Source organism: Excalfactoria chinensis, chromosome 6 (assembly GCF_039878825.1).
Source record: "Excalfactoria chinensis isolate bCotChi1 chromosome 6, bCotChi1.hap2, whole genome shotgun sequence".
Lineage (NCBI taxonomy): Eukaryota > Metazoa > Chordata > Aves > Galliformes > Phasianidae > Excalfactoria > Excalfactoria chinensis.
Window position 1 is genome coordinate 18,137,581 of NC_092830.1, and position 17,170 is coordinate 18,154,750.

A 17,170-nucleotide genomic window follows, 5' to 3' on the forward strand; every position below is an offset into this window, starting at 1 on the left:
CCCTTTCTCCATGCAAGTTTTGTTTTGTACAGAAAGGTGTACTGCCACATCCATTTCTTTTTTTGAACCCCCTCTTGAACTACTAATAATAACACAGTGACAAAGGGTTTCTTATTAAGGACTCTCTTAATTATCAGGTTGATCGAGACTATATAATTCTGAGGGAGGTAAACAAAGAGCTTTACAGCTGTTGAGTACGTTAAAGTGCACCTGGCCTGATGCTAATGGAAGTGTTTCAGCTGGACACCAGTAGTAGTTCTACATCAGTAGAACATAGCTGTGGGAAAAAAGCAAACCTACACCCCAGACTACTCAGGTATACTTCTATGGTCACAGCACTAACAGAGAGAACAAAGCCACCGTTTCACACATGAAGTAAAACAAACATTTGCCATCTTTCAAATATTTTATTTTAATACTTTTAAATATGTTTTAATACAACAAAGATATAAAACAATATATTAATTCAATCTGAGTTTATAATCAAACAATATTTACTTATTTACAGCACTTGCTTCAAACTTCACTGGCATACCTTCTAGCCATTACATAATACTATTTTCTCCATGATAGGCAAATTAAAGTAACTGCTCAGTGTGAAAACGCATTTTCCTGTATCCCTATTATGTTAAGGAACACGCACGATGCAGTTTGTGCTTACTCACATGTGACAAATGTTTCATATTTGACAAAACCAAATTCAAAGAGACAGCAATACCAAGTCACATATTGTCTTTAACTACATAATCACTGGGCTAACACATCAAGTTATTGTCCTCCACATTCATCATCTGACGTCCTTACACACCTATTACAAACTGGCTTTAAAAAACATGCATGTGACTGAATTATGTACATAATGCTCACTGCACCTTTCTCAAGATACAAACAGTAAGTATCCAGGAAACTGCTATAAGCAAAGTTCAGAGTTCACAACAGTATAGTGCTTGAAGGGCTGTGAGGGTTTTTTGGATGCTTTTCTCAATACAACAAGCAAGACATCTGCACAATCGCTTCAAAGGCCATTTTTCCACTCCTCCCCCAAGAAACACAGTTTCAATTAAAAAAGTGACAATGTCAAAGATGCATCAGAAAGAGTGAAGCCTATTAATCATCAGTGGTCTAATAATTAATCCTTGTTTCATAGTCTATATGCACAAAATAATTCAGAGGACAAGCTGGCTCACTGCTAGGAGTTCTGCGAATTGACTTCCTACTTAAAGATTTTGGTGTCCTCTGTAGTTGCAGGTCAAGTTTTTTTTATAAAGGAATCTCAGATTACTAAAAAAGTAAAATCCAAAAGCCACAGAAATAATCCAAATGCAAATTCCAGCAAACTCCACAGCTTTACAGTATAAACTACATGGACTGGACAGATGAAATACTATTTGTCACTTATAACTGACTACTCCTCTTTTGCTTCACATCCAAAAAAATCTACTTTTTCTTTTTTTCCTCCAAGACATCTTCTATTTCTTCAACTGGATGCTTAATGATTACATTTCAGCTCCACAATAGTTTTGATGCTTGAAAACCTCAGTGGACTTTAGTAGACCAAAAACCTAGCTAAATGGTAATGGGTAAGCAAAGCACCTACGTGTGCAAGTGTTGCATTAAAAAATAATAATAATAATAATAAATCAACACCAAGGAGATGCTAATTGCTGCAAAAGACTTATTTTGATGCCTGAGTTCTACCCTCCCATCTTTTCTTTAAATATTTTCTTTGGTACTACATGAGAAACTACACAAAGTGTCCTCATACAGAAAATGAGATCATAGGAAACTGCACTTCAGCGCTCGTTGGAGGATTCCAAGTATTTCTTCATAGCATTTAACATGTTTTTCTCTTCTGAATATTTTATTCTTTTATTTTTTTTAAAAACGTTGTTCTCTCTTAAGACAGTTACAAAATTGTTGGAAATTCTACTGGAATGTTTTCTTTGATGGCAGATAAGGAAAAGGAAAAAAGGAAAAACTAAAAAAAAAAAGGTGACACTACCTACTCCCATTACTTCATCATACACAGGATGCACTTGACCTAATCCATGGAAATGCTTAAACTAAACTGACAACCCTCACTAAAATCAGAATATTTAATGATTTGCTTACACATTTAATCCTACCATTTGCTTCACCATGAGCAGTATACTTACAGGATCCAATTCCTGCTAGTTTTGAGCATTTGAAACTTCAGGCCTACCTACATTTCCATAACAAAGCTCTGCATTAGTGTTATCTTGTTTGCCAAAGGACATAAAACAATTAACACATACATAAGTTTTTAATATTGTTATTCAAGAACACCTGAAGTCCAGGAAGGGCATTCTAAGAAGCTATGTCATAAGGTACATGGAAGATGAGTGAGTGGCTGTGCCTATCACCTTCAGGTCTGTGTACACACATACTTATTTTCAGACATTCCCCACACATATAACACCAAAGCAGTAACAAGGAAGATCTTAAGACTATTTCCAAGTTCCAAGTATTACTAGATTTCCAAAGCTGCTAGAAAAAAGAAGCAAGGGGGTATTCCCACAGACAACAGAAGATGACTTGGCACATAAGGGATGCAGCCAGCTGAAAGAGCAAAGAGACTGGTGCACCAATGCAAAGGAGGACAGAAAGCCCTCAACATATTTAGCATTAAATCCAAGTCTCAGTGATGCTCTGCTGCATTTCCTCAAAAAGGCTTCTCAGCAGCAGAGAAGCAGCAAAACGCTTTTTAAACACTGACTCTGCAAAAAAAGAGGTACAGAATTTTAAGCCTGTCAGTCATTTGCAACTTGTTTCCACCTCATTAACAATAAAACTTTCACTACCAGTTCTTTAGATTGACTGTAATCTTATAATGCATGAAATCAGAATTTGTGTCTTCTATCAATTTCAAACTTTCCTCTTCTGTGTTTACAGATAGACAAAATCAACTTCTAAGACAGAAGAGCACAGTTACCTGGGCAGTGTTTCAATGCACTTCAGTTCTCACCAAACCAACCTCTACTTATTACTGATCTCAGATATTTAGCAGCAAGCAAAACAGCTTGAACAGAAGAACAAGCTTCCTTTAAAGAACACTGATAGGCAATGGTGATTTAAAACATGGATTTACTTAAAAGAATCTGAAAAATTAAATTAGAACAAAAAGAGAAGCCTTATGTTTCGAAGAATGCAAACTTCATTTTAAAAAGCATTGAAATGATAGCTGTACTTTATGTAAACATTGTTACACGGGGCTGCACTTGAAAATTCTCCTGCGTGCCTAAATTGCAGAATATTTTTTTCAGCCTAGACACAGCTGTGCCAGCTAGCACTGACTTGTTTCTTGTCAGAATCAACGGCTTTGCAAGTCTAATAGCACACACCTCCACACATGGGATTTCAGAATACAACCCTGCACATCCTGAGAACAGATCCTTTCCTAGAGTTTTAAAAAAAAACAAAAAAACAGCGTTCATAAGCACACGTCTATTGCAAAGATAAATTTAAGTTAACAAACAGAGATCTTTGATTATAAAGTCTCAAAAGGAATGTTCAAATTGCCATTCTCAAATCAGAAAGGTAAGGACAGCAAGTAATAGTCTAAATCTTTTTTCCCCTTAAGTGCAAACATATTTCATCAATCTGGATGGCAAGAGCCACTAGGCTACAGCACACTGAACAATACAGTATTCTTGAAATTTTACTAAACATTGGAATGTTACAAATATAAAGTCTGCAGAATAGCATGATGTATGTGTACTCAATGCAGGTGGCAGAGATACTTTAAGATGTACGGTTTCTCTGTGAAAAAGGAGCTAAATTATTTTACACAAGTAATACATCACAAAGAGCTTGTGATGGTCAAACAGTGTAATCCAGGTTTATGAAAGAAATACACTGCAGAGAAGTGCAAAATTCCAAAAAGGATTCTTCTTTATGCAGACATAATGGTCATCAAGACAGTTTGAACTAAGCCAGAACTAATTCATGCTGCTTTCCAAGGCTGTCTTAGGTCATGACATACCACCTATTCTGAAATTGCAACAACAGATTAAAATGGCTCCATCACTTTTATGCTTGCACCTTTTACCTACCAGCTTTCATTGAGAATAAATGCGTTTCAAGCCTCTACAGACAATGTTAGTGTTGCCCACTTACAAACCACTGCGTAAGAGATCACCACGTAATCCTTATCCTTGCTTTCACATTAAGGAGCATGCTATTTTTTAAACAACTGAAACTCAACTGCTTATGGTAATTCTATCTTTCAGAGTACCAAATGAGCAACTTAATTAAGAACTAGTCTCTTTCACGTATGTTAGAAGAACATATACACTGTATGCCTATATACATATATAAAACGTATGGTGTTTGCATATCCAGAGTTATTCACCATATTGTTGACACCAGAATGCTACAATGCACATCAATATGAGCACTACTTCCAAACTCACTACTATTACTCCTCTTGAAACGGTTACTACATGCATTTTCCCCATCCATTTATGGGACAGTAAGATATGTGGAACTGTTCTGTTCTTCCAGCGTTAAAGAGCTGCTCCTAAAAAGCATGCACTGGTCTGAGTATAAAAAGCAATGAAAACCACACAGAAAAGTTATGCTGTGGCTTTAAACGTGCTAGAGCTAAATTAACTCTGCTTTCAGTGTCTGTAGCAATTACTTTAACTAATTTATTTAGAACAAAAGGGAAGACTTCCCAGTGCTAGAATAACTATACAGATGACCGATAGACTAGACTAAGTAAGCTCTCATTGAAAAAAAACAAAACCAAACCAGACAGCATCACTGCATAGCCACAAGGCAGACTTTCATTTTTGGCAATCCATATGCAGACCATTTATATTGTCAGTTACACCTTAAGACTCGTTATTAAATAATAACAGTTAAGAGACCCTTTTAGCATGAACTATATTGCTTTCCTCATTATGACACAGTACTCCTCAATCTTTAAGCACACACAGTTTGTTTCAATTATTAAATTTATGACTGTTTTAAAAGAAAGTCATCATAAAGTCCTAAATTTTTAGTCAGTGTACAGAAAAGATGGCATGTCAGGGAATGAAGATTAACCGAGCCTGTAAAGGGTATATCGTATTCAGTACAAGCACACATTTGAGGTTAAAGTTACTTAAACATTCACACAGAACCTTACTAAGGGTAACAGTATTCTGGTTCACATTCAGGACTTGCTAACTGCCTCTCTACCAGGCCCTGCATTGTTTTCTCTTAAAGCAACAACAGAACACATCCCTGTGAAGTGTGGCAACCCCATTCTATGGCTAAGAATCTAAGAAACAAGACAAGGAGGCGGTGGCCACGGAATGAAAAGACAGTACTTCATAACCCCTCCAGCTAGCCTTGTAGGGTCTTAGACATAACACTTCATAAAAATCTGAACTGACCCACACACTCTTCAGCCAATCAGTCTTTTCATTATTGTAGGTTTTGAAAATGGCCAGCAGTACTCATTGGGAACAGTACCATTAACGTTGCATTCAAAAAAAGAAAACATTGGAAACCAGATCCTCGCTCTCCTACTCTGTTGATACGCTCTAGTATTAGCCAATGTGTGGTAATACAGAAAGAGTCTTGTAGTGATGTAAAAGGCAATGAAGACATCTATAGAATAATGTTCATGTGCAGCCAAAATGAAGAAGATTCCAAAGAGGTTGAGGACCCAAGACAAGGTGTGTAAGAAGTTCCAGCTCCTTGGTGTATCTAGGAGAAAACAAAGTGTCTTGAGTGTCTCAAAACCCTGGGTCATTACTCAATCCAGGCCTAGATCCAGTAATTTTATAAGCAGTGTTTGTTTGTTTTTTTCATCTAAAAAAGTATGAAATTATTGTCTTCATCTTGTTTATGCTTCACACATCAAATAAATCCAGTGCAAACACGTTATACATGTCAATCATTTCATTAATGCTTTACAAATACAGCTGTCATTCTTTTCTGAGTTAGCCAAGTATCCTAAAATGCTTTAGGAGCATGCAAAGCAGAGCTTAGTCCCAACAGCTTCCGTTAATGAAAATGCCTGTTCTATGCATTAGGGAGAAAATTATCACGAAGTATAGATTTTTCTGTTATTCCAGTCATTCCCTTGAGCATGAACTCAGACTATCTTAGATTGCTATATACTGCATCAAATCACAGTTCATATTTACAGAAGGAGAGAACTCTTTCATATATTCACACTTATGCGAGGTTTGGTATTTCATATTTGTGGATTGTACCAAAGGCACACCTAGCCTAAGATTTTACTGACAGATTGCTGACAGATATCAAGGGAAGTGTATAAGGGGAACAGAAAATCATTAATAACTTCCCTAGTATTCTCCAGAAGCAAGCTACAAAACCTTTCTAATTTCTTGGCTTGCTTGTCTTTTCAGATGTATCCTATTTATCCTTTCATTAATTGATGTGGTGCTGTTCCTTTTCTGTCTGCAACTGAATTACCACAAACCAGAGAAAAAGCAGAGGATCTGAATTTGTTAACTTCAATGTTACTCTCCATGCCTTTGGCTGACGACAAGCAGCAAAGAACACTTAAGGACATTTAAGTATTTACACTTGTGCACCTTTGGTTGACAGCAAGCAGTACAAACTCTTAGCACTTTAGGACATTTAAATATTGACACTGTGTACTTACATTCTGTGACAAAGAAGTTGAGCATGGTCAAGACAACAGTGTGGCCACTGAACATATAATCTCCACATGTATGTACTCCAGTAAGAGTCATTCCAAAGCCACTCCATATTGCAAATGCCCGCTGGAGTTTTGCCCAAACATTGCCGTACAACTGTGTGTAAAAAACCATAACATTTACCTTTAATAAGTTCCTACCCAGCACAAACAATACATTCTTCAAGTTATACCACAGATAACTAGAAGTTAGCTGTATAGTACTACGTGTGGTTAGTAGAATTGATTCTTTGGGGTCTTTTATTAAAATACAGGATAGCACATCATTGTCTTTTATTGTGGTGGTGAGTTCCATTAGTAATGGAAATTAGTGCCTCTGATTAATTCTGGTATTTAGAGCAAGTATTTTGTTGCAAGTTGGTTACATACCACCAAGTGACACTTGTTTTTTTTCCCTGAATATATTCTAGCTCATACTGTGTCACTGTCAATCTTCCAATATTCAGCTCCAACTCCTAACTAGAAGCTAGGATAAAAATATGAAATCCCACATTCAGTGGAATATTTCTTCTTAGAACACTAACATTTTGTACAAAACCATGCACTCAACAAGATGAGGAAGTGATTACTCCATGTCATTGCAAGCAATAGCAAAAATTACAAAACCATGACACTCCACCTTCAGATTTTCTAAGTCAAGGCTTTATGTGCATATTTCTTTGAAAGATTCTCTCCAGTTGATATTGTGAAATATTTTTAATAGTTCTTCTTCTCCCTTTACCAAGTGACTCTCCTTCAGAAACAACAAGTTTCAAAGACTCCTACAGGTTTAACACCTGCATAATGGGAATGAATGAAGGGGTGCAGAGAGGACAAGAAACACGCTGATTTTACCAACATACATCTAACATGTTAGCCACAATCACCTTTATCACAACTTAAATAACATTTAAAAAAAAATCTTTTTAAAAAGAAAACAGGAGAAAATTTGAAGCATTTCATGCTTTTACCTTTCCAGTACACTGCAAGTGCTGGCCTGGCACAGAGAGTGAGGTAACAAACATTGTAACGCAACGTAGTAAGAATACTGTCCCCATAAGGCTGCACAGCCTTCGCAGAAGTATAGATCTGGGAAGAATACACAGAAACTGATAGTAAGAATCCCAATATATTGTATTTTTTGTGTATAACATTTTCTGCCACTGCAGCTTAATTCCCAGGAAGCTCCAAATCACTGGATTTTAATTGTAAGCAGCACCATAAAGGCAATATTCCACATGACAGTGTGAGACAGTGGAGCAAGCTAACAAAAGCCCTACAGCCCCACTCCTCTGCATTTACATTAGCTGCACTTGTACTGGCTTTGGCACTCATGTCTTCTGTTGATGAACTGATAAAAATAAACAAAATGGTTAAAAAGTTAACTTATAAATAGGTGCACACAAATGAGTTTTCTACTATATCTCCAGTGGCAACAAACACGTAGGCTGGCTCAGCCATCCTGTGGAATTTCATTCTCAGAATGAACAGAATTGTTACAGCATGAGAATATATAATGGTGAGTCCCAGAAATATGCATGCTCTGCAGGAAATTATCTGCAAACCTGATAGAAAAATAAATTCAGATTGCTCCATAATTTTTGCAACTCAACCTTCTTGATTAAATCCACTCTATTCTAACAACATATTAGAAATTTACATGTTATTAATTCTAAAGTCTTAAACAGTCCTCAAAATTCTAGTAACACTCCTTCCTCTAAATCACATTACCAGTTACTTGCCATGAATAAATACACTGTACCTGTGTTTATGAAGCAGAAGAACCAACAGCCAAATGTAGCAAAGAATTACACCACATACTTCAGTCATAGCAAATGCCCATGGTATCCTTGGGACGCTAAAAAAAGATGAACCAAGAAAAGTTTAATACAAATGCTTAATTTTTCTTTCTAGTCTCAATATTAAAACAAAACAACAAACCACATAAGGTTCTATCTACAAAACTAACTTGCATTACTCTTACAGTAGTTTAAACTACAATCACAATTATAGTCAGACTGTGTTAAATATAATTTTAATTATCTTGTAATTAAATTATCTCCTGCATTTTCAGGAAACATTTACATTGAATTCACCAAACAAAAGAAAATTTACATGATTTACTAACAGGATGTGTTCCTTTACCATTGTTTCTCTACAAACCATTCTGAAACAAACTTGCATCATGCCAATTACGCTGCTTATGCTTGTAAGAATGGCATGTCAACACAAGTAATGAAATGCTTCAAAGCTTAAAACCATAAGTACTTGTAATGAAACAGAACTACAAGAGAAAGCATTAGGGCAAGTATAAATTCCTTTCAAAGGTAGATTTCAGTGATAATCACTATATGCAAATCATCTAGCCCAGCTGACCAAAAGATTCAATACTTTCTTGCATACATGTTGCACTAATGATTTCCACTCTACATCCTCACCAAAACAGAGACTATCAGTTCTCAGTTGTGTGTTCCCTTTGGTACAAAGGGGTAGCAAAGCACTGCTCAAATGCTTAGATTAGTTGTGATCCTCCTTTTGTTCAGTGAGCTGCTGCTTTCTGACCTCCTCCATCCTCTCACCCACTGAATACTGTGGAATTTGCCCTGGGAACAAAATCCAGCAATGCCACTGCTCTCATTCCCTTTCACTTTGTTTGATGAGGACCATCCTGGCTGAGCTATATATAATTCACAGAGATTCTGTGCACTGCCTCAAAGGATTAGATCCCTACTGACTTCACCGAGTCTGATAATAAAAATGAACATTGAAAGGAATGAAGCCACAGAGACGTGACTTCTGGAAAGTTTGACTTGTCTTTTGAAAATCTCCATGCCATAGATTCTCTGTGGTGCAATTCCTCAATGGGAGCATTTATCTCTTACGGAATTTCTGGTCAGTGATTAAGATTTCACCTTTGCTACTGCATATCTTTTCTGACTGAAACTGATTGTTTAATGCCAACAAAATGCACAGACATGATTAAAGTTATGAAAATGTTCTAGTACACAGATGTGGTTTATAAAGATGCTGGCTTGTTCAGTCTCCTTCAGAGTTTCCCCAAGCAATATTCAGTAAGTTGATAGAGGGGAGACAGCATAAATACAGTATCGATACTATCCCCTTTCAGTTTCCTCACTCACTGGCACTTTGTTTACCAACTTCCCCTAAGCAAAAAGCATACATCTTCTCCAGAAAGTCAGCCATCAGTGGGCTGCCACAACTGAGAGAGAGCCTGAAAATTAAGACCAGAACATTCCTTCATCAAAAGTTTGCCTATAGCATGACATACTAAGGTTCATAGCAGCATCTGGATTTCAGGAAAAGCAAACAGCTGCTTACCTATGACAGCTGACCATCATCCTTTTTACTAAAATGAGAAGATTGAATAATTAATTCCCATGTTGCAATTAAAGACACAGAATTAAATATAAACAGGATAGAATAACAGCTCAATTTGTTTTCTTCTGTGATGACCCTACATCTAACAGAAACATGTTTCAGTTTCTGGAGTGAATGTACTACACTCATTACCATTTTGCACAACTACCTTCAAGAACATACAAAACTTTGAAAATGAAAAAAAAGGCAGCCCACACTTTAAACATCAACGTACTGCTTTGTCATAAAAGAAAATTTCTTACCTATCCAGAAATATGTCTGGTAGAGGTGGATATGTCTGCATGTCAGGTACTCGCTCGTGTACTATAACCATAACAAATGATGTAAAGCCAAACACTATGAAGACATAAACACAACTTAAAACTGTCTTCCAGTACTCTGGGTCCAGTCTTCTTGTTGAATGTTTGTTTTTTCCATTGGCATATTGATACTGATCACCATTCAAATCAGTAATTGGTCCATCACAGTCCCGAGGTACTTCACCATTGCAAAACCAATCTGCACCCTGCAGTGAGCCAACAGTAGCACACACAGTGCCGATGTGACTATCACTGTTGTATCCCAGCTCTTCTAGCACATCAACATGTTGCTTCTGTAGCTTGCGTATGGATAGCATTAGCCTTTTGATATCTCCCAGGATTTTGATTTCCAATGGAGGAGATCGTAAATCATACTCCGTGAGTGTCAGCAACGTAATTCCATCTAGTCTGTGTCTATTGCACAAAATATCCACGTATTCACAGAAGCCTTCTTCCTTCAGCCACTTGGCCACATTCTTGGTTGTCCAACGTTGAATGCAAAGCTGATTATTGCCTGCCATCATCCTTCTCTATCCACCAGTAAAACTGACCTGCTTTACATTGGAGAAAGAGACAAGACCTCAATATTTACTGCAGATTATTAGAACATCAGTCTTTCATGCATTCTTAGATGCTTAATTAGCCAAAGATGTTTTATGTAAGTGCCGGCCAAAAACCCGGCATAATGTATTAGGTAAGTAAATATTTAAAACAATTTCATTCTAGTAAAATTAAGTTTAACTTGTTCTTACCTAGGAATGTAAGGCCACCCGGAAGGAGAATACTTCCTAGATCTAACCAGCCTTTTATTTGTTACAAATGAAAATCTGAGTTCGTGAATTACACTAGTCAACAAAAAACAAAGATTAAACAGTAGCTTAATCATTATTCTTGTCTACTGTTTGAACCTCCAAAAACTAAGGAGGGAAGTAAAACCAGCAACCAAGTAAAACTGAAATATAGCTAACATAGCATATCACAGGTCCAACATACGCCACTGCTTTAAAATACAAACGAAAGCTTTGGTAGCATGAATTCCCACCCCAGTAAACCTAATGCTTGGTATTACAGTCATGCTGACCAGGGCTGCCTCAGCTGGATGTTAATGGTGCTGTTGTCCAACTTAGACATGTATGTATGAGCTGAGTAATTAATATAGATGCTTGCAAATAATTTAGGATTTTATGCTCTTAAAATAACAGCATTGGAAACCAAGCACCATTTTTTAATCCAAAATATATTTAGAAGTGGTCATAATAGAGACCATATCAAAAATTGAAAAAAATGTATTATCTTCATACAAATTTCTCAGTAATCCTTTTCTTAACTCTAGAATATTGTTTAAAAAGGGAAGACAATGTAGCAACACTCTGGCCCTATGTGAATAACAGCTTCAAACTGTGGGGTTAGTCCATAGCGCTACAAATAATTTAGTGCAGTTAAAAAATAATCATCATCATCTCAACATGTTACATAGAGTATATGAAAAAAAAAAAATAGTAATGTTACCAGTGATATAAAAGTATTTAAAAGCTTATTCAATATTTAAGACTCAGAGCAGTACAGAATGGATTGGTGCATAATTTATACTTGGTAGCTTTTGTACAGCTACTGTCTAAGAAACAGCTATGGTTTCACAGCTCTTTCCTGTGAGAAAAAGCAGTGTAATTAACCAGAATGCTTCAATCACATCAACCAAATCTCAGAAAACACATAACAGTACAAAACACACTACATATCTTTCAAGATCTTCAGAGGGAAGATCAGGAAATAGTTTGTTAAACATTTCTATTATATTAAGCCTCTGTACACAGTAAATAGACACTGATCCCAACACAAACATTCAAGAGTTTTCAGCTCTTCCACACACACAAGCTTTACTTCTACTTTTCTTTTTAAAAAGGTACCATGCCCATCACCAGAAGCAGCACCTATAATGACTGAGTGCAACTTCTTCCACTGTAAATCTAACAGCACCACTCACTACTTTCTTCTGTATCAGAAAAGACTCCATTTGTCCATCAACATTTCCCAGTATTGCAAAAGAAGTATTTTAGCTGAAGAATGGGAGCACAATTCAAAGTTGCCCTTGTTGCCCTTTAAAAGGCCCAAGGGAGGGTACTCCTTAAAATATTCCTTGTGAATAGTACATAAACAGCATGTATGTTACGCACAGATTTAACTTCTCAGGCCACATACAGTCAATACGTATATAATCCTTAACACCTTGATTTAAACAGCTGCCAAAATATCCACAAACCATCACTTGTCTCCACATCTACCATATTCTTCCTTCTCCATTTAAGAGCAGAGTTGTTCATTTGTTCACTTAATACTACCGAAGATCTTGCTCAAAGGAACTGTATCAACCATAGCTATTACAAAACAAGAAACATTCTGTAATTACTGAATAGTTAATTGATCTTTTGATATACTTAAAATTTACTCCACACCAAAAATAAGTTGCTCATCAGAATTTCCAGCTTTCCCTATTTAGAAGTACAGATAAAGCATGCCCATGTGTTAATGTGTGCCTTTATAAGCCTGTAAACATCATATATTTTCCAAAAGCAGTGAATTCAGACTCACCAAAAACACACTCAGCTTTACTGACCTGCCTTCTAATCAAAACACCTTCAGAGGGCAAGTGCAGGAAACTCTCTTTACCCAGTAAGAATTCTGTTCCTTTGGTAAAAGAATCTCAACACCTACTCAGTGTTTCTTCATGTAGAATTCCAGAAATGTAAATGAATGAATAAATTAATTAATAGAAATCAGCCCTTGCATGACATGCAATAAACGTGACCTCACGACACTGAGTAAGCACAACCCAAAACATCAAAGGTCATTAATTACTGGGCAGACCAGGGAGAAAGTCTGCATCAACTTAAGATGCACCTGATAGCACCTGCTCCTGCTTTCAAATGCTGCCAAAGAGAAGACATTTAGCCAGCTGAAAAGGCAAAAATAGCACTTAAAACACTAAGTTAACCATCCCACATAACTCATAGCTAACTTCAGTGGAACAGCAGCAGTTAAGTTTACTTTTGATGACATGATATTTTCCTTCAACTCAGAAGCTGCACTCTCCTTTGAACTAAGCATTCAGTGCCACTTTCATATTTTACACAGTTAAAAGTACATTTTCCTAATAATCTTAGCACCTGGAATACAGCACAGATCTCTATACCAAACTGTTCCGTTTCTAGGCTTAAGAAAAACGTTAGCTTAAAAGACAGAAGCAGAAATATTAGCAGAGATAGTTTGAAACCTTATTTTTTTCCCCATGCCTTTTATGTGATCTCTTTTATCCCTCTGTTAACTTGGAAACATTATGAAGCATACATACATGGAGTCTGCACTGAAGTCCAACACCAGCAGCCTGCACTGTGTGACTGACCAGTGTAACAGAAGAGCAACACAGATGACTGTATGCACCTTTTGGAAGAAAGCACCAAGAGCCTCCTATATTACTGGGTTTTATCTCCGAAAACAGATAAAGGAACAGATGAATAACATTAAGCAAGCGCAGACTTAAGTGTCAGAGGGCAAAATATACTTTTCTCCTGACATCAGCAATGTCTGCAGTGAGCTGGTTGATTACTTTCCTGTTACTGTTGACTTTATATTTAGTCAGCCCATCAGCAGTACATATCATGTGTTCTATTTCCCCTTTTCCTTCTCCAGCCTCTCAATTAACAGCATGAACATAACTGCGAACTACTGCAGGAGCAATAGATGCATATTTAGATACAGAAAACTCATATTTCTCAGAATTATTACCCACAGTTCTAGCATGTTTTCCTGCACTAAATTACCTTTAGTTAACCACCAAGCCCATTACTTCTCCAGCACACAGACACAGAGTCACTGTATTGAGGTACAAAGGTGGAAAGTTCCTGCTACTGTTGAGAGACAGTAGCAGTATCATTACACTAACATGAGGCAACAGACCTGATATGGAGATGCGGATCACGTACACCAGCATCACAGCAGAAGGGTTAACTGAGACTTAGCAGGGTGCTGTGTGTTCACTGCGTGCCGGGCAGCCCGTGACCCCTTGCTGTCACACTTCTTGATTGTTATTCCCAGTTAGTTTCAATTTGTGCCATCCTTGAGAAGAATTCTAGGAAGGTGACTGAAGAACAATCAGATCTCAAGGGATGTAACCTACATTTCTTTGCAATAGTTTTCAAGCTGAAGTCAGAATGTAGGCAATCCCAGTTCAGCCTCCCTCACTGACTCAGGTGCCTGAGGAGCACCACATCTCACATTTTTGGAGAAAAGATTTCCATGAACATAGGCATGACATGGGCTCTGCTGCTGCACTGAAAAGCCAGTAACAGTAGCTAATGCTGAGCCAGCCTGCCATGGTGAGCCTGCTGTCCTGTATGCTCAGTCGGTACTGCTGTGCTGGAAAAGGAATATGGAGAACCACTCCCTTGTCACACAACAACAGTTGCATACTCTGCTGCTGCTGCTCACCCCGTCTCTTTTCGAAAACCCTGAGCACTCTGAGGTTGAGAAATGGGACAGACTTCCTGAAGTGAGCCCACAGTAACTTCACATGCAGCAATGCTCCTGCAAATCCTGCTTTCAGTTTTACTGAGTGACGTCGCTGTCAGAGTTGCTCCATAAACATCTCTACCAAGTGACCTTATCGGCAGCATTACAACTGTTCTGACAGATCTCACTGCAAGGTAGGAAGGCAAGATACAAAGTCTCACAAACTAACACCTGTCTGGCTTACTATAAGCCTTAGATCACCAAGGAAGATCTGCTTTTCAAGAATGATTCAGTGAAAGCGCTGCACGGTAGAAAATAAAGAACTGACACGGTAAAAGCAAAGATTAGCTCCATATGCTTAAAGAGCCCTACTGATGGAATGCCTCCATGCAAAACTGACAGCAGCTATTACACGTGATCCTGGAAGCTAAACTCATTTGTCTTGAGAACCACTAAGTGCGATTATACAGCTCAGCAGCTGAATAGAATACATACAGCACCTCAACTGCTGCACCTCATTAAACCAAATGGGCTGTACAACACTCAAGCGAACAGCGAGATCATCTCCACCCCTAATCTGCTAATCAGCTCACATAACATTTTCTATCCTGCCACCATCATTCATGGCACACACAAGTGACTTTCATGTAACTGACTGCCCCACTTCACTTATCTTAGAATGTAACTCATGGTATTTCGTTGATATCTGTGCAAGACCTTGAACATTTCACATGCTAAATGTGAAATCAAGGATTTTTTTTTCACCAACTTCAAGAAATCCCACATCCAGCTGCTCCAAGAACAACTCAGGTTTGTTGCTTTCCCCTCTTTAACCTCTTTTCTTCTCACACTCTCACTCTTGTCTGGAAACAGTGGAATACAGAAACAATCCCGCCATCCACATTAACATCAGAACAGCATTTGTAGTCAAGCCGTGTCTGCTCTTCCTCTCGACAACCACTGACAAGCTGATCTCCCTAGTCCAACAAAGATCAGTCTTCCTCACTTTAAATGCTTTAAAACACGCAAGAAATCAGAAGCTTTGGGAGGCTGTGAGTATCACGTATAGGGGCAGCACAGCTCCCGGCCCTCGGCCGTTGATGAGTGCAGCACCAAGCAGTGCACGAGGAGCAGCGGTGGCACGAGCCTGAGGGACGGCCGCTCCGAGGCCACGCTGTGCTTCTAACTGCGCTTCTGGGTAAACACGCAGCAAAAAGACCACAACGTAAAACACAACGATTTAACACCTTTGCTTGTTCCAAGCCTACAAATCATTTCCTTCACGTGTAAGCGCTGCTCTCGCGTTCCAAACTTACCCGATTTTTAAAGATGCGCAGCCCCAGCAGTACCTCCCTGAGCAGCGACAGCCACCCAACGCTGCACCCAGGGATGGATGACAGTGTCACAGCCACAACTTTTTCAGCTCGCGGCCTTAACCCCTCCAAAATCCTCCCGGCACATCCGCCCACCATTCCGCGAGGGGCTTTACCAGCACAGCACCCGCGTCCTCGGAGCCCCGTACCCACCACGCACCGGCCCTCGGAGCCCCGTACCGCAGGCCCCCACCGGGAGCAGCCCGCCCGCAGCTCAGCCTTTCCGCCGCCGCACAGCCCGTGAGCGCTGCCCGCCGCCTCTCGCGGCCGCACCGGCAGCCCGGTGCCGGAGACGCGCCCCCGCGGTCGGACGGGCTCCGGCACCCACGGACGACGCGAGCCCCGGGGCGGGCGATGCAGACACCGCCACGGAACCACCCTTCTCCCGCGGTCCCACCGCCACTGCTGTGCTCCGCCCCGCCTCGCCTCACCTCAGCAGCGCAGAGCGGCCGTGCCGCAGCACCCAGCTCCGGGGCGGCAGCGGCTCCTGCCCGCCCTGCCTCCCTCCGGCGGCGGCGGCGGCCCCCGCAGCCACCCCATCCCCGGCAGGAAGCGGCGCGCGACGGCGGCGGAAGGGGCGGGGCGGCGGGCGGCGTGGCTGCGTTCTCCGGTCGGGTCTTGTTGAGTTGGGGTTCCGTGTGCGCGTTCCTAAGGTCGGCGAGGTGCTGGGTCAGTCAGTGCCCGAGGTTGGTGGCCGGTGTTGTTTCCTATGGGACTCCTCCAGCCCCATCAAACAGCCTCAGAGAAGCAGGGCTTGTTGCTCACCGAGATGACAGCGGAGCCTGTCTCAACTGGTGTGGGGGTACAGCATGCTCTATAGATATTACAGCGTCGTTTGCTTGTCCTAGTACTGGCTATCTGGCCATCACTTGCAATACCTTGGTACGACCTGGATGGAGGAAAGCTGGGAGTTT

At 39.6% G+C, this 17,170-nt stretch overlaps 1 protein-coding gene across 3 annotated transcripts; it reads right to left on the reverse strand.

Moving 5' to 3' along the window:
- Nucleotides 1-396: 396 nt before the first annotated feature.
- On the reverse strand, nt 397-16,896 carry SAMD8 (sterile alpha motif domain containing 8). Of its 3 annotated transcripts, none has more exons than XM_072340281.1 (6): nt 16,688-16,896; nt 10,321-10,928; nt 8,442-8,537; nt 7,651-7,768; nt 6,647-6,797; nt 397-5,718 (listed from the first exon to the last, which is right to left on the reverse strand). In XM_072340281.1, the coding sequence occupies exons 2-6, from the start codon at nt 10,899-10,901 to the stop codon at nt 5,414-5,416; spliced, it is 1,251 nt and encodes a 416-aa protein (XP_072196382.1). In that variant the 5' UTR covers nt 10,902-10,928; nt 16,688-16,896; the 3' UTR covers nt 397-5,413. The 3 variants fall into 3 exon arrangements, with proteins under 3 accessions (XP_072196382.1, XP_072196380.1, XP_072196381.1); XM_072340279.1 differs by having other exon boundaries at nt 10,321-10,931; nt 16,688-16,893; XM_072340280.1 differs by lacking the exon at nt 16,688-16,896 and adding an exon at nt 13,727-13,810.
- Between the last annotated feature and the right edge of the window lie 274 nt (nt 16,897-17,170).